General features: G+C 37.4%; 1 protein-coding gene and 1 long non-coding RNA gene across 17 annotated transcripts in view; one reads left to right on the top strand and one right to left on the bottom strand.

Annotated features, from left to right (window-relative positions):
* The window catches only part of LOC125331332, a 34,570-nt gene extending 20,325 nt beyond the window's left edge, over positions 1-14,245 (bottom strand). The window contains exon 1 of the long non-coding RNA XR_007206005.1: positions 14,141-14,245. This is a non-coding gene — a long non-coding RNA (uncharacterized LOC125331332). The remainder of the gene's footprint in view (positions 1-14,140) is intronic.
* The window catches only part of CACNA1D (calcium voltage-gated channel subunit alpha1 D), a 172,003-nt gene that overhangs the window by 123,790 nt on the left and 22,497 nt on the right, over positions 1-25,716 (top strand). For 6 of the 16 annotated variants that reach the window (XM_048315149.1, XM_048315146.1, XM_048315155.1 and 3 more), the window contains exons 30-40: positions 5,008-5,091; positions 5,422-5,505; positions 13,775-13,813; positions 14,231-14,359; positions 15,092-15,157; positions 15,542-15,633; positions 16,932-17,091; positions 18,290-18,417; positions 18,528-18,624; positions 19,737-19,839; positions 20,905-21,006. In XM_048315149.1, the coding sequence (XP_048171106.1) occupies positions 5,008-5,091; positions 5,422-5,505; positions 13,775-13,813; positions 14,231-14,359; positions 15,092-15,157; positions 15,542-15,633; positions 16,932-17,091; positions 18,290-18,417; positions 18,528-18,624; positions 19,737-19,839; positions 20,905-21,006 (1,084 nt within the window). The remainder of the gene's footprint in view (positions 1-5,007; positions 5,092-5,421; positions 5,506-13,774; positions 13,814-14,230; positions 14,360-15,091; positions 15,158-15,541; positions 15,634-16,931; positions 17,092-18,289; positions 18,418-18,527; positions 18,625-19,736; positions 19,840-20,904; positions 21,007-25,716) is intronic. The other 10 variants (XM_048315154.1, XM_048315153.1, XM_048315163.1 and 7 more) reach the window with 5 other exon arrangements.

Raw genomic sequence — 25,716 nt, 5'->3', positions numbered from 1 at the left:
GTTTTCAGTTATATATACATAATATTTGTTTGAAGGCCTCACACTGAGTGGTTGATTCCTTGTCTTAAAGGGACACTGTCAATATGAATGATGCAGACACATTTTCAAAAGTAGATTTGCAAGAGAAAGTGATAACTACAATTGAAAAAAAGATAAAATTATCCTGTTTTTTGTTCAGTTCTCATACTGCATTTATGAAGTGCAGAAGTTAATGATGGAAAAATGGACTAAATTTGTTTCCAGTACAACAAGATTAATGCTTATTGTGGGCTATGTAAATAAGTAAATGTGTTCACTTGCTATACATGGAATTTGAAAAAAAACAGATGAGCCATTTGAAGTTTACTGATCTCACCATCCAAGACTGGTACTTTTCATTTGCCATTGCCCTTCTTTTAAAGCAACCAGGATATCTGCCTGTGGAGCTGGCTGTGAGCTGTGCCCTTTGCTGGTGTGAAGCAGCCCTGGCTGACTGCAGCTCTGCAGGCAGCCCTGTTCCTGCTCTGACCCAGGGAGTTCTGTGCTCACAGCATGGCTGCCCAGGGCTCAGGCTGCAGCAGCAGTACAGCAGCTTTCCAGATTTTCAGAACTATTTATTCAGCTTGCATTTAGTGCTGAGCTTGGCTGTACAGCTTCAGCTACTTGGTTTAAAGCCAGCTCATATTTGCCTGCAGAAGTGAACAAATTATCCATCACTTGAGATCTGGTGTTGAGATGTGAACTGTGGAGTTCTGGGTGAATGTTTACCCACTCTCCCCTAGTCTCGCTCTGCACTGTCCAGTCCATTGTACATTTCTAATGAATTTATTTGTATTTTTGTGTCAGCTATCTTATTTAAACGCTAAGGGTTTCACATGAAAAATAGCACAATATGAGGCCCCAGAGGAGATAGCTCAGCTGTGTGGACCACAGTGTCATGAGTATGCTGGTTGTGTTTCCTGATCTGTATTTCCTGTTCTATATCCTTGTTTTGCACAGAGGACTTTGCTGCATTTTTTCATCTGCTTTTTGAAAGAAGGTTGTGAATCCTTGTATGGTTCTCCATGCACTTGTGACTGTAGTCAGAAATAGCAGCTAATGCAAAACACAGTGGTCTGATCATGAGTGTACAAATCACAGTGCTCCATTTGTACTGTGGGCTTCCTACTCGTTAGCAAATGCAATGTCTTAACACTGGTCTCTAAGACTCTGTACAATTTGAGCTTTAATTCTGTTGCAACATGCTTTCTATCTGACTGGATGCTTTCACTGTGAGAGATCCCTGGATCTGAACCCTGAGAGTTTGAAGGGCAGACACTGCCAGTGGAAGGTTCTCATTTCCTGAATTGCGGTCCCCCATAGATGCAGAACACCTTAAACTTGCTAATTAGCAGGACAAGGTTTAAAGACTATGATAATAATCAGACTTTTGGAAGAGACTAATTAGCAGGAAGGGAATAAAGTACAATTAAGGTTGTTCCTGTTATTCTTTGGAGATCATAACCTTTTAAATTATCAGATACTCTTTAACAGAACCTATTTGCAACATGTATTACATAGTTCATTAATAATCACAAATCAGCTAGCAGCCTTAAGCAGAATTTTAATGTCTTTAATCTAAATTTCAAAATAGATGTATGTTTAAAACAACAATTAATTGCTTTAACTCATATTAAGGTTTAATAATAGTAGGAACAATCTGAAACCAAACTTAATGTTTTTCTTTAGGGTCCATGAGACTGATTAATTTCTTCTATGTCTGTGTCACTGGTGGGTGGGTCTCTTAGGCTAGTCTGACAGAATAAAGTTTTATTTATTAATTTTGTGCATTTAAAAAGTTGTTTCAGAGATGTTCAAAGCATCAAATAAAAACTCCTCTACTCCCTCTGTAAAAGAAAATAATAGATAAAAACCTGTTAGTTTTTATCTCATCTGCTTGACAGTGTCCCCTTAATATGTTGACAAAAGTCCTGTGAAAACGGTGATCTTTTGGTTTTGCTGGTCATATAAACTTAAGGCTACTATAAATTATTGATACTCTTACTATGATATTGTGTTGTGTAAAACCAAGGCACTGCAGACTGACTTCCAGCTCTGAAATACATAAAACCTGGAGAAGTGCTAGATAGTAAAGGTGGTGCTGAGTGTCTGCCACACTTGACTGGGAGATTGGATCACACAAGACTTTGCAGAATGAGGCCCTAAATTTTCCAAGAGAGTACTAGAAGAACTAAAATATTTATGTGGTAGATGTATGGAAACATACTTTGTTGCTAATTCTCCATGCCTACATATTCCCCAGGATTTGTGATTTTGTCCTTCAACATTTCTCAATGAGCAAATTTTCCATAATATAAGCTAAAAGAACAGGCCTTTTTCTTCACATTTGCTAAACTCTGTTGCTCAGCATGGTTCAGTGCCATTCAAAACAAAATACAGCTCTGGAATCAAAAATAATACATCCACACATACTGTATGTACAGCTTCCTGGTAGCCAGTTGTTGCTTAAACTTGTAATGATTTTCCATGTCGTTTTACATCAGATTTTTGTAAGAAAAAAGGAAAGATGGCTAGTAAGTGAATTGATCTTGGGTCCTTGCAGTGGTGAAAACAACTTATTTGCATGATGTTTATTTGCTGTGACTTGTCCATTCCTCCCTTTTCCAAAACCATCTTTATTTTCTCTTAGTTTTTTGTTTATTTGTATGCTTTTGCTTTACATATTAGTTTGAACAATATTTGTCTATACTGATGGAAAAGGTTTCGTAAAATAAATAAATAAATGTGTAGATTATTTTAGCTGTAAAGTGTTTTAGCTGTATTGAATCAAAATGTGATTTTTTTTATTTCAGTGCTTTATCTTGTAGCATGTCTAGTAAAGTAACTTTTTCTATAGCTGAAATTATCCTTTATTTGGAGGACCTTTTTTGGTTCCCATTGTAGAGGAAGATGGATAGCACAGCTCAGGATTGTGCTGATTATGTGTTTGCTGTTTGCCAATAGTCTCTTATTTTGTCTATATATATATATATAAATATTGCTATTCTAAAATCAAGGAAGATTCTTAGAATTAAAGAATGTGAGTGATCAGGAAGAAATGATGAGAGAAGCTGCCTTTCTTTGGTTGGCAGCTGCTAATCTCATTAGGATTATAAATTTCAGTATTGTTGAGGTGGCTCAGCATGATGCTCACTTAGTAAAACTTTGGGAATGGCTTGTTCCCATGCAGCAGGATGAGTAGGGAGGGAGTGACAGGGAATTGTGCAAGAGCTCTTAGGAATAGAGGCATTTCTTCAGGAGGCCAAATCCACGAGCACTGGCTTCTGCCCCAAGACTGGAATTGATGGTTGCTCCCAAAGAACCAGAGTAGTGCAAAGGGTTGTAGAGATAACAATACTCTGATCTATTTTCCTCTTACTGCGCCTTCCTTAGACAAAGGAATGATTGTAGCAATTTGTGTTTTAAAAGAGAGTAGCATCAGAAACATAATGAGCCTTTCCTGACACTGCTTCCTTTCCAAGAATAAAATACAGAGCTGTTGTCTACTGTAGCAGCTCTCTCATAGTCTCCAAGAGCAAATTTCCACACAAAATAAGCCTTTTTTTCAAATAGTAATGCACTCAAGTGCATTACTTTAAACTGTGAAATTACTAGAAAATCTAACAGTTTAAAATCTTGAGAAAAATATCAGTCAAATTGTAAAATATTTTGGACCTGATTTTGCTTTTCTCTGCTAACAACTCATGTAATTTAAACTACTCAGCTAAAGCATTATCTTAGAGCAAACAGTGTAATAAAAAGTGTAACTAGACATAAGGTTAGATTAGCAGATTTGTAATTTTAAACTTCTTGCTAAATGTATTATTTTAGACCTTCAATAGTGGCTGAAAAGTTAGTATTTTAAAATTAATTACCAAGAAATGTACATGTACAAAATGTACATTTTAGCCTTTGTCACATAATTCACATTCCTTAGTCATGGTCGACTGATACATTAATATATCTGAATGAGGTAAAGGGCAAGTTCAGTAATTTTTGCAGTTCTGCATTTCTATAGTAACTAGGAAAAATCCACATATTTCAGAAAACTCTGGTCTCCCTAGTTAACAATTGTAATATATCTTGATTTGTTCCACACTGGAACCTACCTGGAGGATTCTTCTGAATTATCTCTGCTCAAACATGCAGTTTTATGCCCATAGTCAGCTAATTGCATGATAGCCCTTTACAACCCTTTGCAGCCATGTCCCAGTAACATACACGTGGGGAATATATTTAAAACCATAAAATGTCAGAAGGGTGATGAAGCAATTTATGAAAATGAGTTTTCAGACACTGGATTGGCTGCACCAACCAAAAGCATTAAGAAATTGTTCCGGTTGCTGTGGTTCTTAGCACTGACTTCACTGGCTACAGAGTCAGCCTCTGACTGCAAATGTAGGATAAGTTCCTATATTAGACCTAGTTTATGAATAGAAGATTAAGGCAGTTCTCCAACCTTTATACACAGTCTCACATTAATAACTGTGCATGTTTAGCCAGTGGTGAGACCTGACCCTTTGAATATTTTACCAATCACTTAGATAAGACTGTCACAAACTCCTTCATGCGAGGGAGGTTTCAATTGGCTTCGTCTTGCAGCAATATAATGAAAGGGGTCTTGTTGTCCTCATTAGGGTATATATGTTAGAATTTTTCAGCCTTGCTAGAAGCCCAAAACCAATTTTGGATGATGGCTTGCTTGCCAACACCGTGCTTATCTGATGGTGTGTTCTGCATGTGTAGAGTGTGTGTGTGTCTGTGTGTGTGTCTGTACATGTATATATATAATTATATATATACACACACATGCACATATATGTTGCTTTTCCTTCAGTAGGCAATATTGTTTGGTTTTGTTTTGTTTTCTCATTAGACCACAGGTTTTGTTTAACTAATTTCTGTTTATGCAAAACTAAACAGAAGTATGCAAATATTTGACATTTCATGTGTAATCACAAACGTTTGCACCCTGCCTGCTCTGTTCAGGGCTATTTTAGTGATGCCTGGAATACGTTTGACTCCCTCATCGTTATTGGCAGCATAGTAGACGTCGTTCTCAGTGAAGCTGATGTGAGTATATCCCAGCTTACTTTCCCCAGTCCCTACTTCTCTTTCTCTGTCTCCCCACTATTTCCATCATCTGGACAAGTCACAGATTTTGATCTGATGTTTCTAAAGTTTTGAGTACAGACCAGTCATAGGTCAATTATGTTGATATGGGAAATAAATAGCCTTTTTTTTCTGCCAATTTCTTTTAGCTATGAAAGGGAAAGTTTAGATTGTATAGTGGTACATCAGAGAAGCCTAGAGTGTTTCTGTGTTATAACACTGTCCTTTTCTTCTCTTTTTCTGTTTGTGTTTTTCTCTTGCTCTCTTTCTGCTGAATGCTTGTCCTAACAGCACTATTTCACTGATGCATGGAACACTTTTGATGCCTTAATTGTTGTTGGTAGCGTCGTTGATATTGCTATAACAGAAGTTAATGTAAGTAGCAACTGTTCATGCACTAAAAAGTAATTGCTGTCATCAAGAAATACAGAAAATGTAAACTTAATCCCCAAAAAAGTCCTTTTTTAGAAAAGTATGTTTAATCCTGGAATCAAAGAACAAAACACTGATACAGATGTTTGTACAAGCTGCTATTACCTATTTATAAACTTGTATAGTTGCACATGCACACAGCACAGTGAGACAATAAGAGTTGTTCTTCTATATATGCACAGAAAATATATATAAAAAAGAATTAAGCTTATGTTACTATTTTACTTGAAGCCCATTGGTTTTTGTAGGTAACTTGACCAAGATAATTCAAGATTCTGTAAGTTTTTAGTGGCTTGGTTTAATAAATGATGATTTATTTTTCTGTGGGAAGTTTGGGTTTTAATGTTAGCATTCATATCTCATGAGGTAGCAGAAAAAGGGCACATAGAAAGTAAGGCTTTCCATGCTGTGGATTTTTTCCCAATCCTTTTGCTTTTCATATCCTGCAGTAAGTGTTTGGAAATTTGAATTACTCTTAAAGTACTTGGAAAATTCCATATTTCACCAGAATTTTGACTGATGGCCATTGCACATATAGGTGTTTGGACAACTGATTGACCTTGAAATTGTTTCCTGGTCTTGTGTTAAACTGTGAGAATCTCATGACTGTCTGAATTTCTGGAAAGAAAAAGGAGGAGTGATGTAACAACATGGGAGCAGAAGAACTTTATCCTGACCTTTTGATTTCAGACTGATTTTTCTCAGTTCTGTGGGGATGGATCTTTCTGTGAACTGAAGGATCTTGAGCTGACAGGGAGGGTCAATCAGCCTAGAACTGCAGTGTCCCCTTGAGACATTTCTTAAAGTATAATTATTCTTCATGGAGCATGTTTTTAAAAGCCGCCTCTGATTTATTTTTGATTGGGGTTTTTTGTCCGTTTTGTTTAGTTTAGGTTTTTTTTTTCCCCAGAAAAGTTTTGGATTTAGACTTACAGCTCAAATGTTTGCAATTTACCCATGATTTCCATTCACAGTAGTACTGGTGTAGGTGAACAGTGTATTTGAGGAGTGTAAAAAGACCAATCATTCAGAACAGCTTTCCCTCATAACTGCAAAATGTATTTGATTGTGAAGAGATTGAAAGATCTCAGAGGTACTTCCATGGCCAAAGCAGGATTTAGCAGTGTATGGGCAGTGCTAATTGGACAGCTCTACTTCTAACTGGTCACTGCTGAGCTGCCAGCTGTGAAGAACACTGTCATTTAGGAATTCTCACAGTTGTCTTGAAAATATTCTGGAGACCAATTAATGATCTCCAAGATGAGTACACACCACAGTCAACAACCAGCACTGCCATTTCTTAGTTTTCATGTTATACTCACAAGGGGAAAAATGCTCATCTTTGACTTCTAGTTTTGCACAGCAGGCTCTTTGTGTTCTAAGTATTGTCTGTTTCTGGTCTTGCCACTTTTCTGTGCTTTGTTTGTGCAAGTCAAGAATGTATTATGGTTTCAATATATTTCTGGGCTTGATTTCCCATTTTCAACATGAAACAGTTAATGCTGCAGAGTGTCCAGGGAAATTTCTTAGGTTTTTATTACTTTTACTTTTTTGATTCTACTGAACTATTCCTACTTGATTAGTTTAGTGTAAATTTCTGTAATCCAAATCCCATATTTTAGAATCTTTGGCTCAGTGTTTTTTCAGCATTCTGAATTGTGCCATTCCACCTGTACTCGTTATCTGACACTGACAGTGATCCTGGGAAATCTACAGCTCTGCTGAGATGCTAATGAGACTCTGTTTCCAATGGGATTTCAAGCCTGGTTGCAATAGCAGCTGTGAGAAGTCCCACTATAGAAACTTCTTAAGCTGAGGAAGCTCAGCCTTGTTTGAGGGCTGATTTGGAGGAGGGTAAAAAATCACCAGCACTGACAGAAAATCAGGTCCTGTCGCAGTTCTAATTGCAACCATCTTAATTGAGCAGTGTAAAGGAAACATGAGTGTGAGTACTTCATGTCCTCAGTGTGAACCAAACACTCCTGTTGGGTCACATATGTGATTGCCTCGTGCTGTGGAAACAGCTCAGCAGCATCCTGGGTATGCTTAGATCCATTGCAAAGGCCAGTGAGTTCTTCTAGAAAAAAACAAGTTTGCATCTCACCCATTTTTTACAAGAGAATGGATTGGACTGTCTAGGTACACATCACCTTGATTTCAGTATTAAGTACTGGAAATTAAATGGCATCTCTTTTATTTTGTTGATAATTTTTTTTTACATTTTATAATAATATATATGCTTCCCTGAGGCTGATTCTTCTGATCCAGTAACCTCCCACTCTCACATAATCCAGGAAATTACTGTGGTTGGGATATTTTTGGTGCCTCTGGAAGTCAAGTCTTTAATGTGTTAAGCAATTTACAGGATTGGTCAGCATTCTCAAGGACTGGATCAGTGACCAACTCCAGAAATGAACCACCTCAGAGCAACATATATTTTGGCAATTAAAAATGTTCTGTGATTGTCTTTTTAATTTATTCTTTCATTTAATATCCCTTCCTTCAACCTTCTTCTTTTATGAACCTAATTGGTTTTCATGTTCATTTTATTTTTAGAAATTATTAGAGGCAAGTATATATAAGTAAAAATACCTATGGTGTACCAATAAAAAAAATTAAAACCACTACTAAAACCTATATAAATACTTTTGGGTTCTGTGCCCTTTTGTTTTCAGAAACTTTCACATGACATGCAAGATCTTGTGTGGTCATAGAAATGGTTGCTTTTCAATTAAAAAAGCAGAGTAACGATTGGCAGGCACAAAGTGTGGTCAGTCCAATCTGGGAGAGGGATATCTATAACTTATGAGAATGAGAGAGAAATAAATTGGAAATAAAGTATGTTGTTGAAAGGAAATAACATACAAGTTTCAATCTGGCCTGACTGTCTAGAAATGATCTTATTTGTCAGCTCAGAAGCCATTTGGATGACCAACACTGAATGACTTAGAAGCATGATCACATTGTTTCAGTAGTGGTTGCGAAGGTTTTAAGTCACATTTTTAAAGTTTCCTTTACCATTCATGTGCTGCCAAAATGTTGAGAAAATAATGGAGAGCTCACTTTCCTCGTCTTTTATGTAAATGGTCAATGCCATCTCTGTGGGACTGATTTTATTCTTGATGTTAAATGAACTTCAGATTTTCTGCTGAAATAGGGCTTAAAGGAACAGCATTTATATCTTCCTCCTGAGCCCCTCAGGAAAACCTGTCTGTCTTGAATCTTGACCTTATGCCTCTGTGGAGGAGTGGAATAAAAACCTCATGTCTACCTCCTGTAAGAGATTCTGGACTCTGAACAAGTCCAGTTCAGTTTGAGTACCACTTTATGCACCCCTATCATATGTTAGGTATTGGTGCCAGTAATTTGTACTTTTGGATACAGTTGATATCTTTTGTAGACTTTTGCAAACATTTCTCTTTAGGCTTAAGGGTAAATCTGAAAACTACATTCTCATCCAGCTTTGCTTTCATTAGTGTGAAGTCTTAGTGCAATAAGTCTCTACAGTGTTGCAATATTTAATTTGGAGCCAAAAATAAATTTCTGAGCTGCTTCCATGGTGTTAATGGTAATAATTTATTAGTTATCATATATTACCCTATGCCACCAACATATTAATTGTGAACTTAGATCTTTTACAAGGGAAAAGACACTTTTTAAAAATCTTCTCTGGTGTTTCTCATGTTGACTTAAAATTTTTACTAATTGATGTTTATGGGCATTTGGTTCATGTTGAACAGGGAATAGCAGAGCACTGATAAGACTATGAAGAAAATTTCTTGCTCACATTTGAATTGCAGTAGCTATTCTCTGAACAAATCGTGTGTGTTTATGCACATGGACTCATAGCACACGTTTCTGGAGATATTTTGGCAACCTGAATGTTTTGCTATGCTATTGTCATCATATGTGTTTGTCATTCAGATGCTTCCTTCTTTAATTGTGGTGATGAGGACATTGTCACCATATGTCATTTGTTCTGACATAGTCTTGGACCCTTTGGTACGATATGCAAAAAAGAAGCATTTGACCAACACCATTTACTAACATCACTGTTTTTCACCATGTTTATTTTTTGTTTAAGCACAGAGTTTGCTTCCAGTGCATGATCCAATCTGTTTCACACTATTCACAGTTTTGACACTGAAGTTCTTTTTAGTCAGGATGTTTATTTTGAACATTTGTTGCAATATGAAGAATGCAACAAGGAGTTCCTGTTTATGAAATGTGCTAAATTTTTCATAAGCAGCATTAGTACTTGGCCAAAATTGGTAGCAAATATTTTGATCAGGGAGTCAGAAATTTAGGTTGATCATTGGTTATATATTTTGAGGATTGGGATTGTTTGAGGAAGAAAACTGTTCTGTCACACTTTGATTAACTAAAAGAAAAATCATATATTACTGCCTATTTGAAGTATTTAATGATTGGCTCAAAATTACATGGTTATGAAGTGCTTTGCTGACCCAGGCTTCGGGTGTAGCTGTCCCATGGCTGACAGAACAGGCAAAACAATGAGGGAGGTCTCTGTGCTCATTCCCCTCGTTGCAATGTGTCTGCCAGCCAAGCAGGGAAAGCAGAAGCTGTCCTTTTATTCCAGCTGTGCCCATTACCAGACTTCTAGCAGACAGAGGTACACCTGCCATCGTAAGAATCACAGAGTCCCAGTTTTTAAGGGACAAAATAATCCTACCAATGACCAGCCAGTCCCAAAGCATTTAGGACCAAGTAGCATTGGAATGATTGATGGAAGGTGAGGGGAAGGAGGAGGCTGGATGTAGATTGTCTGACCACAGGTAATATTTTTATTTGCATTCTTGTCAGCAGATATCATCCTCAGAGGCAGTCTCTGCTCAGCCTGTCCCCCTCAGTCTCAGGTCTATTCTAATACTTCCCTACATGTACAAATTCAAAATGTGCCACCTTCTTACGTGTGTATGTGCACATAATGTCACTGATGCTGCAAATAAGGTTGTGTGCTTGGGGAGTGTCTGGTTTTTCCTTATCTGTAGGAAGCAGACACTCTGTTCCTGTCAGTCTGTCTGTTTTTGTTGCTGAAGACTGTCTTATCTTTATCTCAGTTTCCCAGATCTGAGCATTGCTTCATGCTGGAAGGACACACATAACCATTAACTAACTTTGTCTCCCAGATGAGCATTTCCTTTATAAATAAGAATGAATAATGTTTTCTTTTGTGGTACATCACTATATTAGCTTCATTTTAATTGGTATTAGTAAAATCAATGAAGCTGCTGTATTATCAGAGGGAAATGCCAAAGAGGCTAAAAAATTAGGTACACTCTAAAATGTCAAACCCAAAACACTTGCCCAGTGATGAATATTTTCATCTTCAGTAGGAAAAACTCCTCTCATATCAGGAGTTCATGTTCACATTTTGTTTCTAGCATTTATCTCCACCTTGGTATTATTATACAATTTGCTTTTTGTGAACAGAGTGTTTTTATTTTTCATTACTGGCCTGCCCTTTCCAGTGTCCATAATTTGTAATCTGTTGCATATGACATCCTAACACTCCCCAGCAGCATCAGATCAGCCATCAGAAGCAGGCAATTAGGACTTCTTAGTCTGAAGAAGCTGAGAAAGAGGGATTCATGAGGGGAGTGTGCCTTGGGCAGTCCTGGGCATACACCACTGTGCAAACAAAAATACCTTCAGTGACCTCCTGACAGAAAAAGTGAGGGATCATCATTCCTGAGCAGCTCCAGTAGAACTGATCACATAGTTTGGGTAATCTGACCTCTGCATTTTTAAAAGTGAGAATTAAGTAATTACTAAGAGAATTATGTGTACAAAACCTTTTTTTACTGACTTTTCTTTTTGAGAGTTTTTTTTTTTCATAACCAAGTCATAATGCAAACTCATTATTTTTTCATTTGGAAAAGTGATTAAATAAAAATGTGGAGGAGCAAAGTATCTTTTTTCTGGTATTATCTATCCCATTATATATTGCCATCCTAATACTGATGCTAACTTATTTGGGGCCCTGTTCTTCTCCGATAAAACATAGTGGGAAAAATTCCCAAATGCCAAGCCCAACATTTTATTTAATTTTTTTTTTAGTGTCAATTTGTGATGATACTGTACTTTAATCTGATCTCTGTCAAATAACTGTGTTCAATTTTTGATGATACAAAATACTGAAGCAAATTACGTAATTCGCTCACTATTTAAGAGAATATGAAGCTCAACCTGACTCAGTCACCAGAGATTAATATGACATTTCAGGCTTCATCTGCAGAAGGTGTAATGAAACATTTTTTCTTTAAAGCTTAAGATGAAAAGGATTTTTTTTCTGTGCTAAAAAGTCAGTAGCAGTGCGGGTCTGTGTGCACTGGTGCAGGTTTGGGGTTGATTTAGGTAGGCAGCTTTGCAAGATTGTTTCCATGATCTGTGATATTTTGACATTTATGATATTTGTGATAATGATTTTTACCTTAATTATATTTTGATGATTTTATTTAAAATTGTTGAAATTCACAGTGAATTTCTAATGAAGCTGTTGTCTTTGCTTAGCAGCTGATTTTCTGTCTATTTTATATAAGTTCCTAGAAAGTTTAGATGTTGCAGCCAGTTTTACAAATATTCTTCTTGTTAAAGTTTAATAAGGAGATCTGGGTTTTGGTTAATTTAATGCCCAAATTCAGTAATAATCCCTTATACAGTTAAAAACTCTTTGTTTCAGAATACATTGATATGCTGGCAGGGCAGTAATGTATCCATATGTAGATTGCATGTTGTTGAGCAAACAGTTATTTTTACCTTATTTTCCCCCTGTGATCCCTTGATATTATATACATTTTGAAAGAAAAAGTAATAGAGAAAACAATTAGTATTTTAATAATGATCTGATTTTGAAGTACTACCCCTTGTTGCTTTTCTTTACCATAGTATCTTTGTATAACATATTTTCAACAGAATCAGCTCCTCTCTTTTCCCTTCCTTCTCTTCAAGTTTTATCTTGACTAACAGCAGTGTGTGAGATTTGAGTAGGTGAAGTGTGGCACTGAGTGTGGCTGGTGCATCCACAGCGTGCTGGAAGCAGCTCTGGGGAGGCATCGTGTTCACTGCTGCTCTATGTGACAGGAATTGTTGAAAGGGGCCCCTTTAAAAGGAGGATATTTTAGGCAAGAGAGTAAGAGCCATCACTGGGATCTAACATCCAGAATCCCATTTTTCCTAGTGCTATAAATGTTTTTAAAGACACTCCAATTTTGGAAGAAGCTGCTGCAAGTCTGTGCACAAGCAAGCACAGGACGTTGGTCCTTTAAGCTTTCCTGCCTGCTCTGCAAAGTGCATGACCATTTAGGCTCTGAGGAAGGCTTCTCCAAAATCTGACAGAGAGAATAAATGGAGAAAAGTGAGATGTTCTTCACAGGACACAGAGTTTGGCTCTGTGAACAAGAAATCGCATGTGCCCCTCTGCTGCTCCCTGTAGCTCCTGAGGGCTGCACAGATCTGTTCCAGAAGGATCAATCAAATCCTGATCCCTTTCTCTATGCCTGGTCCTGTTACAGCAGCTCAGGTATGGTGAGAGAGTTCAAGTATTGCCTCTTCATGGGCCCTTCTTTGGAAGGGTCAGCCTTCAGGGCATGGGGCTAAAAACGTTTGTCCCTTTGGCAACATGTGCTTGTTAAGCACTGCAACACCCAGTGTTCATCACTGAGTTACCTCAAGTGAATTAACTTTGCTGTAAGGGAGCTCCTGATGTGATATAAAACACAATTACTTGACTTGGGTTAGATTCCCGTGATGGAATAATTAATCTTCAAATGGGGCATAGCAGAAAAAGACCTTGAAAGGCTAGTTTGGTCCCAGAGCTTTGTTCTGGAGTTTTAGTTGGGCTTCCTGCTGTAATTTCATGCAACCTGTGAAAATTGATGGCTAATTTTGTTTGGCCTACAAGGGAGCAGATATTTTATTTTGTATTTACTTTCCATTGAATCTTTTAAACATGTTTTATACCAGAAGATTTTATTATGAGCCAGCCAAAAATGTTTTAGCATGAGTCAGCCAAATGGTGAGAGGATGGTTTTAATAAGGGTATTAATGTTTTGTTCAGGACATATATTGAGTTGAAAGACATTTATTTACATTTAGAAATTAAAAATGTTCTTCATTTTGTTTATGGTTAAGCTAACTTTTTTTAATCTTTTATTTGATTTTAATATTTAATGTTCTTAATTTCTTAAAGCCAAAGCCAACTGAAACAGTCACAACTGATGAGTCTGGGGTAAGATCAGTAAAGTGACCCCAGTGGTTTTACCTATACTTGAGTTTATTCTTTTTACCATGTCTTTTTTCCACCAAGTTTTTCTGTATTTTTCATACCTGTCTTACTGCAAAGGTGTTATGCAGTGGTTTGCATTCATTGTCAGTGTTCTATTGGAGTCTACTACAAACAAACCCAATATGATCCTATTAACAAACCAGAAAACTTGGAAATGCATGTGGTGTGTGAAGCATTTCTACAGGTCCTGTGTTTTCAGCATGTAATCTTTCCTTTCATATCATGATTATCAAGGTGAACAGGCCCTCAAGATACATTTTCAAATCTTACCTCTTCCACCTTGGCATTTGATGTTGTTTTTCTGGAAGTGTTGCATGTTTGAGTTTGTATTTGGTTTGACTTCTCCATGATGCTCTTCAGAACTCTGAAGACAGCGCTCGGATCTCCATCACCTTTTTCCGTCTCTTCCGTGTGATGAGGTTGGTGAAGCTGCTGAGCAGAGGAGAAGGAATCAGAACATTACTGTGGACATTTATCAAATCATTTCAGGTTAGCACAATTTATTTAAATTAGCTTTATAATTACAACCATTTATACACCAAATTTTATGGAGCAATACCCTCTAGAGTGTAAAAAAAATTTTTTTTAGTTAACGTTAACAATAATAGCATATTTAAATATATTTCCATCCTAGTGCCAAAATAAATTTCACCAATTACTTCAGTGAGTCTGAGGGTCATTCTTTGTCATTTAATATTAGCTGTTACTGTGAGATTTCTATGGTACTTCCTGGAAAAATATTTGGTATATTTAAAAGAAGTAGGATAAGTTTGTTATACATAGATCTCATGCTTCCACACATTTTATTAGATGACTTATTAGAAGAAGAATTTAACACATATTTTACATAAAACCAATTTCATAAGTGTAATAGATACTTGCATCATTGCTCCTGAAAACTGACAAATGTGAAGTTAATGAAACTCTGTAACTGTATAGAACAAAGTATCTTTGTGTTGTCAGAATCAGTAATGAAAATAAAATTAAAACACTAAAGATCCTTCCCTCTGGATTGCTGGCAGAAGTAACTTAAAATACAATGAAGCTGGTATTCATTGCATGCAGCAAAATACTAAGAGTGACAGGCAATAACATTTTAAGCACTTGCATAGGAAGAAAAACCTTGGAAAAGTCTGTGTTGAACGGAGAAATTACTTTTGAAAATGGAAATAGAATGATGGTGTGAAATTATTAAAAGACAATGCACCTGTCCCTTTCTAGGCTCTGCCTTACGTTGCCCTTCTGATAGCCATGCTGTTCTTCATCTATGCTGTCATTGGAATGCAGGTAATGAGAGAATTTTTTTAGCATTTCAAAACAGGTTGGTCTGAGGCTTGTTTCCTAAGTTGCTTATTGAAACATTCCTTTGGTAGTGGTGCTGTGTATAAGGCAGAGCTTTCAGAGTAATGGAAAATCTTTATTTGGCTCTAATTTTCTTGATCAGGAAATTCAAAAAGACACCAGAGAACTTTGTGTGCTGCTTTTTTTTTTTCTTTCCTTGTATAAGTGATAAATTTACTGTGCTTATATGACTATCATGAAAAATCTAAAGTGTAATGAAAGTGTGTTTGTGAAATTTCATGCATCCTGAAGGAAGCTTAGATTGCAAGGCCTACGGCTTCTGATAGCACAGGTCACTGGAATGAAAATCAAAATTCTGGTTTATTGTAGGTATTTGGAAAAGTGGCCATGAGGGACAACAATCAAATAAACAGGAACAACAATTTTCAGACTTTCCCCCAAGCTGTGCTTCTTCTCTTCAGGTGAGTAAACCTTAACTCTCACTCAGTGCATCCCATTTCACTGATGTATGAAAAACGTGCAAAACGTGTTTGCAAGTGAGAATCAATTCAGCTCAACAAGCACATCCTGTTTGTGGCTGTGTGCTGAGTGTCCTTTGGCACAACAGGGTTCTGTAGTGAGGTGATACAGATCTAAACTCATTACAGCTCTTGTGAAATTCCTTGTTGGGGCAGTAACTGTCTTCAGGCAGAGCCCAAATGTAGTCAGCCCAGATATCAATCCGTGTGAGTATTGGGAAAGCTGCAAAAGACTCTGCCCCTACTGAAAACTTTAGAAGTACAACTTCTGTGATAGTTCAAAGAAATGAAAAGTTATTGCAAATGTAAAGAAATAAACTGTTCTTTACGTTTGCTGAAGAGTTGACAAAAGGTAAAGGCTGTAACTTGCAGAAGGGAAATATCAGATAAACCATAGGAAAAACTTCCTGAAGGTGAGGGTAGCTACATCTTAATGTGGGGTGGGGGATTATGGGATCTCCATCACTGGAGAGCTTAAGAAGAAGGCAAACACATTCCAGGAGTGCTTCAAAACGTCCTGGAACAAGGAGAGAATGACATGGGACAGGGATGCCTCTAAGGGTGACCACCTTGAGCAGTCTCTTGCCTGAGATTCTGTAATTCAACTCCTGTGCATTGTTACTCACCTGGCTGGCAAAACTGGCAGGACATTCCTTATCTGGAACTAAAGGCATCACCCACTGAGATCTAAATCACTTTATGCCTTTGACACCAGGTAATGAACACAGCCAAAGATGTCATAATTATATAATTGTCTTTTAAAAATTTGAAATCATGGGGCTATACACAGGCTTTATGCAACTGTACAAAAAATGCAATAGCAGAAATTAGAGACAGGCATTTCTTCAACCACAGTTGAGGACAGTTCATCTTTTGCAAACATGTACTTTGAAATTTTATGACAGGTTTTCATACACAACACTGCTTTTGTACACAATACCTCTGCTGCAATAAGCATTTAACTTGTAAATCACAGTTTGGGCTTCCAATTTTTACATGCAAGCCTCTATGGTGCATTAATCTACCTTATAAAATGTGTCTGCATTGTCAGATTGTGCTTGTCAGTTCTAAAACTTGGTCTGTACTTTTCTTTAATTAGTTTCTACTCTGAAGTGTTCATATTCTGTCTTCACATTTGGGCTTGTACAGCTTCCAGTATTTTCTCAGAATGTAACAAGTTAATGCATTTTTAATCCAACTTGATCAAATAATGCTGAATTTATCTTTGTGACATTATAAAGGTGTGCAACTGGAGAAGCCTGGCAGGAAATCATGCTGGCATGTTTGCCTGGAAAGCGCTGTGATCCAGAATCTGATTATAATCCTGGGGAAGAATACACATGTGGAAGCAATTTTGCCATCATTTATTTTATCAGTTTTTACATGCTCTGTGCATTTTTGGTGAGTTTAGCTTGTGCTTATCAACAGCAATGAGCTTTGGCATTTTGGCTTTCTTCCGAATGAAGCGTAGTGAGTTGAGAGAATGACTGAAGATCCTATATCCAAAATATTTGGCAAGGTTATATTTTTCCATACAGAGTCTTAAATCCTGTATTTTATGCCAATTTTTACAGTGAGAGTGGTGAAACACTGGCACAGGTTGCCCAAAGGGGTGGCAGATGACCCCCATGCCTGGGAACATCCCAGGTTAGGTTGGGCAGAGCCCTGAGCAGCCTGATCTGGCTGAAGATGTCCTTGCTTATTGCAGGGAATTGGTGTAGATGACCTTTAGAGGTCCTTACCAACCCAAACTATTCTATGATTCTAAATTCTCACGTGTGAGATTTTCTCCTGACTGCACATGTGTGCAGGGTGGTTGGCTGCACATTTCAAAGCTGAATTAGTATTTTGATAGCTGTTATTTTGTGCATTTCTCAATGGTGCCATTAAATATTCATTAATAATAGAGCTGCAATTCCCTTGACTTATTAGTAATGCTGTTTGTTTTGTTTAAACTTAGAATTTGGATTTGTGTCTCTACAAGCGTCTTCATGTGAGGCACATGAGAAGTGAACATAACCTTTCACCCTAACCTGTGTCAGAATGGATTATTTGCTCGAAAATAATTGTTGAAATATGTTTTTCCTCATTGCAGGTGTCTGGTATAAGCTGATTGATTTGTTTTATTCACAGTAATCGTTTCCTTGCAAAAGGAGAGTGGTCCACCAAAATTCTGTGAACTGATGTAAACATATGTTCTGCTGCTCTGTATCACCTTCTGTGCTAACAAAATGTATTGTCATGAAATTGAATCCTATTGCTACAGAAACAGTTTTCTGAGATACACACTGGGCCATAATATGTATATTGCACCCATTCTTCAGTTTCATATAGTGGGATCTGGCAAACCGAGGAAGAGAAACAAAACCGTGTTGCAGCCAATGTCAGAACATTGAGTACTCTAAAACAGAACTGTGTCATGATTTGATGGACTTCCAGTTAGGCAGTTAAATGCAAATATTTTCTGTGCTATTTGACGATATTTGCCAAAAATCATTGATCTACTTGTTCGAGTTCTTAACCTACTACCTGTTGAATTTTAAAAAATCAAAATAATCGAGGTGGATTCTTCCTAATTACTTGTTTGGTTTTTTTTTAGATTATAAACTTATTTGTGGCTGTCATTATGGATAATTTTGATTATTTGACACGTGACTGGTCCATTCTGGGCCCCCATCATTTGGATGAATTCAAAAGAATATGGTCAGAATATGACCCTGAAGCAAAGTAAGTTAGATCATTTCTCTGGTATAATTTATTTAGTGAGAACAATACAAGCAGAACAGGGTGTATTTTTTGGGAGTGGATGTTTGGTAACTGATGTGTGTTGGTTCTAGGGGAAGGATAAAACACCTCGATGTGGTGACGTTGCTGAGACGGATTCAGCCACCTCTTGGTTTTGGCAAGTTATGCCCTCATCGAGTGGCCTGCAAGGTGGGTTTCACCTGATTTTCTCTCCAACTGCAAGATGATAAAGCTGGAGTGAATAATAGTGTGTAATACAATATGAAGTGAGTAAGAAAACAGAAAATAAGTGGGAATTTAAAATTATATAGAATCTGTCAGGCAAAATGTTTAATTTTGACAAGGATTAATGGCATTTTAATGTAAAAGTTGAAAAACAACACAAAGGAGATGAATGATTATTACATTATTTGAGGACTTCAGAATTACGGATATTGTGATTTTAGCAATTTCATTGGGAATAAGATCAGACCTGTTAATTAAAGGATTGTTACAACAGTACTGTACTTTAGATTTCTTGTATATCTGTTTTATAAATAGGTAAAGTTGATGTGTGAACCATTGGGTTGGAATGGAATGTCTCAAGGCACACTTAAAGCAAACCTCTGTCTATATGCTAGCATCAATTATTCATTGAGTAATGCTTTTAAACTAGAATACAAGAAAATCCAAGTCAGACATTAGGAAAAGATTTTGATAGGTGAAATTGTATTCTTTTGGCAGACAGGGTCACAGCAATGCTGCTCTAAAAGGAGAACACTGATGCAGGGATGGACTGGCCCAAAGAGAAAAGCCCCTTTCACAGGAGTTCAGTGTAGCTGGCATAAGAGACTCACAACATCACTGAAGAGTTTCCTGAGGAGTAAATGGGCTCAGACAATTAAGACCTGGTGCTCTTTATGGAGCATGAGGAACCCCTGGGAAAGCTGGGACATGACTACAGCTGGAGGCCATGCCCTGAAAGAGATGCTTTTGTCCTTAGTAGTGGCACAGCGTGACTCACAGTCAAGAACTTCAGTGTTTGAAAGTTAGCTCAATAAATAGCTCAAGAAAACTACTGTACATTTTAACTTTTGAATAAGCATGCATGTGATTAATATCAAAAATATTGGCTGCATATTATACACAGCTAGGATGGAAGACTCAACTTAGTTTTGAAGAGCTTACATAATTTATGTTCCTCTCACTAATACTATTTGGATACGTCCACTTTTCAAAATTAACATTACAAATTTTTTTTCAAAGAAAGGTTTTTTCAAAGCAAGCAGCATCAAAATTTGTTTTCCTTTTCTCATTTTCAGAGGTTAGTAGCCATGAATATGCCACTAAACAGTGATGGAACCGTCATGTTCAATGCTACTTTATTTGCTTTGGTTAGGACTGCTCTAAAGATAAAAACAGAAGGTAAGGTTCTTCACTGTAAAGCCTTTACTGCACTTGTCACAAAGCACAATAAGGAAAAGTTACAATTTATTTCTTTTGTTGGACATGAGTAGGGCTGCCTTGGTCTTGCTGGATCTGGTTTTGGATCATGGATTGTATTCACTGTTGCTAGGAATGATTTGCTAGAAAATGAAAGGAAAGGGAAAGTGAGGCCAGAGGCAAAGATACGTCAGAAATTATTCTGTGTTTTCATCTGGTCAGATAAAAATGTGCAGCAGTGGCATAGCAGGAGTTCTACTTCAAGAAATGAATGAACTCCCCTTCCTGCCCAATCAAGGTGCTCCTTCCTCACTACCTTTTAGCTCAGTGGTGCAACTGCAGCTTTTGCACACTTGAAAGCAACATTCCCAATCTGGTCAAGGCCAGTTCTGACTGGGTTGAATGGATTTCTGTCATTTGTATTAAAGAGAGAAAGGTTTTTAAAGATAGTGGAATGTTTCAAAGGATTTTCTTTCTATTTTTACACGTTTTTCAAATTTTTTTGCCATCTTTTACTGCTTTTGGTTCCATTTCTTCTGCTGTTCTCAGGAGAATTTGGGTTCCACTGGCAATAACAAACTTAGATTAAGGCCCCTCAGGCATTATTGTGGTTTAGGTGAGCACTGCAAGAGATCAAAAATTGCTCAGTACTCAGTTGTTTGAACTTTCAAGCCTGTACAGCTGAGAAATTACAGTGATTAAGTAAATAAAGGCTCAGCTTTGGATCAAGGAAGAAGTGGCTTGTAAAGAGCAAGTTGTCACTTTCTGGACAGTTTAAGCAGAAGGAGCGACAGAGTGAGGCCAAGGTCTAGAAGTCACATTTGATGTCTGCAGTGCTCCAGAGCTGGATTTGAAAGCACCAGGAATTTGATGTCTTATTCCCTTTTTTTCTCTTTAGTTGTGCCATTGTCTGCTACATCACATAGCCCGGGCTCACCCCAAAGGATCTCTATCACAGTCTGTAATTGTATACAGCTAATTAATATCCAAAGGATTGTTCATTGCACCTGGTTGAACCATCCTCTGTTTCCCATTTCCTTGCCACAGGTAACCTAGAGCAAGCCAATGAAGAACTCAGAGCAGTCATAAAGAAAATATGGAAGAAAACAAGCATGAAATTACTTGACCAAGTTGTCCCTCCCGCTGGCGGTCAGTCCGATAAACTCTGCCGTGTGCTGTTCTCCGTGCATGTTGGTCTTTCTAGATTGTTAGGAACCAAAGGAATAAAACTGCTAAATTTTGCAATTATAATGTCATTTAAGGACAACAAACAATAGCAAAATAAATATTGAGACAATTATATCCTATTGCAGTAGATAATACATATAGGACTGATAAGCGAGACTTAGTTCAGAAAGAGAGGAAAATGCTATGACTATTTTCTTGCTTGAAAAAGATCCTTATTAGACCTAAATATAGTCTTGGTTTCAAATCATTCAGCAAAATAAACTAGCTTGATTTCAATGCATTGAGCAAAACAACATGTTTTGTACTATGCTACATTATAGCTTATTTGCTTGTATATGTTGAACACTTTGGGGAGAAAAAAAAATTAATTGCCAGCTTAAATTTTTTTTTTTTTGCTAAATTAATAAAGCAAGAAGCTAGATGATCTCAGCTATGCTAGTTTAAAACAGAGCCATTCCACAGATGATGGAAATGGTTCAGATTTATGCCTATAAGACTGAGATATGAATGTGGCCCATCTAAGGAGATATCTGAGTTCTAATGACACCAAACATTTGTGAGAACTACAAGGCACTTTTATTAACTGTTCCTACGTGCCGTAAAATGACACGTCAATATCTCTCTTTGTAAATATATATATTCTGATAGATATATATATTTAGCCTTTTTCAATATATACATTTTTATTATTACGCTGTAGTGTAGGTTTAGGTGACTGTTTTATACTTGCTTTTTCAAGTTTTAAAGGTGCAGGATCTGTCTCACTGTCACCCACGCCCAGGGTATATTTACCCAGACATCCAATCCTCAGCTCCATTGTAATCCCCTGGTGTTCCTTGTAGTTTATTGCACTTCACAGTGCTATGGCAGCTCCCAAGACTGCTCAGACTCCAGCCCCTGCCCCGTGGAGGGGGATGCTGGGCCTGGAAGGGATGGCCCTGGAAGGGGATGCTCAGTGCCAGGAGGAGGAACACTGCCTGCACTCCGTGGAGCAGCATCTCTGTGGCTGGAGGAGCCACTTGCTGTTGGTGTAGTGGCTGCTGGATAATAGTGGGGATGAAGCCAAAAATCTGGCTAAATTGACTCTCCAAAGGGGAGCTGATACTGCACATTTAAAACAACTTTTGTGTTCTACTCTGTTGTTTTTAGCCTTACACCTAAGTGCTTGCATGGCATAGATGAATCGCTTTGTTATTGTTGTAACTATGTGCTTGAGCTTTTTCTGCAGCCTCTGTTCCTTTCAACTATGAGTCTTTCCGAATATTCTGAAGCAATTCTGTTTTAGGGTGGTGGCATGGAATTAGTGTTGCCTCTTGCCAACTTTATTCCCCTACATTTTTATTGAAATCAAGAAGCATGCTTCAGAATAGCGAGCTCTGCCTGCCTAAATCAATCTGACAATGAACCTGTACAGATTACATTCCTAGAACTAATCTCACATAGTAATTCACTCTTAACTTCAGCTTCATTTCATTGCTGAGTATAAGCTGTGTATTTATTTTCAGCTATACTGAAATTCATTGCTAATGTTTATTCTGCAAATGTAGCTCTTCAGTGTAGCTAGAAGGCTGAAAACCTGGATGTGCTCAATTGATAGGAGACAGAATGGCTTCTGCAACCCAGTATAAATAGGAATGTGTTGGGAAGTCCTGCAGATTTGTGAATTTTCAATTCCAGTTTACTTTGTTCCTCTGTGGACCTTGTTACGATTTATCTGAAAATTGAAAATATTGCAAACCACCTAAAAAAAAAGGCCAATACAGCTATTTTACATTCATATGCCATAGGAGTGTAAAATAGCTTAGTGTACAGTAGAAATTAGTTTTGATGTTTAATATTCAATGGAAAATTGTCTATGGATTAACACCAGTTAATAATAACTGCTGATAATAACAATTTCCTAGGAGATGGAAAATTCTCTTCAATATAAATCAACAAAGCATTCAAATTCAATATGTTAAAATCACTTGCACTTAAAATTATTGAGAGGTCCAGTTTATAGTAGTTTGCACCAGTATTACTTGTGCTTATATTACTGAATGTTAGGTCCTTTGTGAGTCATGTTCTCAAGAACACTTATTTGCAGAGCAGAATGAAAATAATCAGTACAGCAGGTTTTTTTTCCCCCCCTTGAATTATAAATAAATGCACTAGAAATAAACAGTTAATTCTTGGTACTGATTAAATAACTTTTTACTATAACTCAGTGAGACTTTTCATAGTTAGCAACACATTTTCAGTACAGAAGGGTGAAACTGCTTTGCAAAAACATAGAATGTCAGTCAAATGCCTGATCTGTTGATAAGACTAAAGAGTAAGAGAAGTACATAAAACTCACTAAGAACTCACCTGTATTCTCTAAACTTCCCAGTCTCCACCTGTAAATCCATTTAATCCTGCCTAGTACTTTTTGCCCTCTTCCAACAGCTTCCTTTTGAAATGATTCCTTTTGCCATCACTAATTGTAATTAGCAATTTGTCTGTTCTGTGGTCAGTTATGCTTAGCTGCCTTCCTACACCTGTCTATATCTGCCTATATGTGTGTAATTCAGAAAGCAGAGTCAAGGATGGCTCCCCTTGGCCAGGCATCAGTTCCTGTGTGCTCGTCTGCCATAGGACTGACTGTGCCTGTGACTGACACAAGCACCGTGCCGACACAGCCAGACTTCGGTGTGCACAGTTCAGTGAACTGGCACTGCATTTGTCTGATATGTTTATAAACAATTGCTGCATGTCCAAAGTGATCAATAAGGGCCCTTCATTTCTGCATCCTGGTATTTCACAGGTGTTGTCATCTCAGGCACAGTCAGTGGTGGTGCATTGTCATAGCCCGACGTGAGACATGCTCTGAGTGCAACCCATAGCGGTGTTTGTTATATCAAGTCTGTCACTTCTATGTGCTTGTTCTTTCTGGGAGCCCTTTGCTAACCCACTTCCTTAAAAGTTCTGTTCAAATACTTGAAATGAAATAGTGTATGAAGGATGGGGAAAGGCTTATCTGGGGAGTGAAACCAGAGCTATGTTGCAGATCAGTGGATTTATCTAAACTAGGGAAGGCAATTTACATCACATGTTGTATAAGAGATCTCATCCTGATACAATGCACCATTAGTCTCCTGAAGAGCTGCAAAGGAAGATTACAGGTGACCATCAAAGCAAATGTTCACAAAAGGTTTATTAATGAAATTTGTGGAGTCAACTAAAAAGCCTTTTATTGCTGAGATGGAATCCATAGACTGGTGAGCTTTTCTTGTGAGCTGTTCCTGATATTTTCTGCTACTTCTGTCTTTCCTAGCAGGAACTGAGGGGACTCTGACCCTTGAGGAATTGTCAGAGTTTGGCAGAGCAGGCTCTTTAATATGCTAAGTTATTTCCTGCAACAGACTGGTCTCCCAACCAGTATCTTTTGAAGCAATTATTATAATTATTTTTGTTTTGTTATCTTTAAAGACAAACTGCTGGGAGAAGATTCTGGGTGCATTTTGACTGTAGTTAAAGCCTGTCATACTTTCTCACATGCATACAGCCCATTTCAGACATTATAATGAGAGGAGCTGATTTGGTGTGGTAGGGATTTCATTTTGAGATAAATTCTATCAGAGAGGCAAAAATGGATTTTAAAAAGTATTGCCCATGGATTGGATTCCCTACCCTTTTTGATGAGAGCAAGTCACTAAAAGAAGAAAATCAATTTAAATTAGAAAAACCAGTAATTACAGGTAAAAACACTACTACAAATACTATCCTTAGTGAGATACATTGGCATATATTATTGATAAAATGAAGATGCATGGACAGTCTGTTTTAATCAAATGTTTAAAAAAGCCCATAATTTCTATCAGAGGTGTGTTAAAATGTGTCTGGGCATGTTAGATTTTCATGTTCAGTCGAGTCACGACTGTACAGACTAACAGTTGATGCCTGAACCACATCAGTCCCTCTTTATGGACAGCAGGAGCCAGAAATCCTGTTGCAAATATCTACCTCTGGATGCTGAAAACCACGGGGAGATTGGACAGTACAGCAGGAAGGGAAATGGAACTTCGTGTCAGATAAATAGGGAAAAAAAGCGTGTGACAACAAAAGCAATGTTTTTGGATAGAAAACTATTCCTAGTTTTCTGGCAAGCATTAATCACCAAGAGATCAAACTTAGCTGAATGATTCAATGGACTCATAAACAGGCACATTAACTCTTAACCTGCTGTGAACCAGGTGATTTTGGTGTCCTTGCAAGGCACCTGCCTTTGGAAACTTTCAAAGCTGGATTTTGTTCTCAACAGTGACTCTGTAAAAATGCTACATTTCACTGCCCTGGCTGTTTGCCTACTGTTTGAATTGTACTGAATTCCCTGATGGAGGTTATTTTCAGCATTACAGAACTGACATAATACACTGGCAAGCAAATTTGGTTCAGCAATGACAAAAAAAGAGATGTAGGCAGAGTCACTCTTGTGAACATCACTGTATGTGAGTCATAGTAGATTTTATTTAATCTATTTACTCCAAGTAACTAAAGCCAGTACTTCAGCTTCTATGTATATACAAACATGTTTATGGTTTTGGTAGAAACTTATTTAGAAGCACATGAGTCTTGGTACAGTACTGTATTTTATTAGGATGAGTTCACTTAACTGACTGAACCAAACCTGCTTGCGGAAACATTGCTTTT

Source organism: Corvus hawaiiensis, chromosome 11, assembly GCF_020740725.1.
Source record: "Corvus hawaiiensis isolate bCorHaw1 chromosome 11, bCorHaw1.pri.cur, whole genome shotgun sequence".
Taxonomy (NCBI): Eukaryota; Metazoa; Chordata; class Aves; order Passeriformes; family Corvidae; genus Corvus; species Corvus hawaiiensis.
Note: the sequence above shows the minus strand (reverse complement) of the source record. Positions and strands in the feature narration are given on the sequence as shown.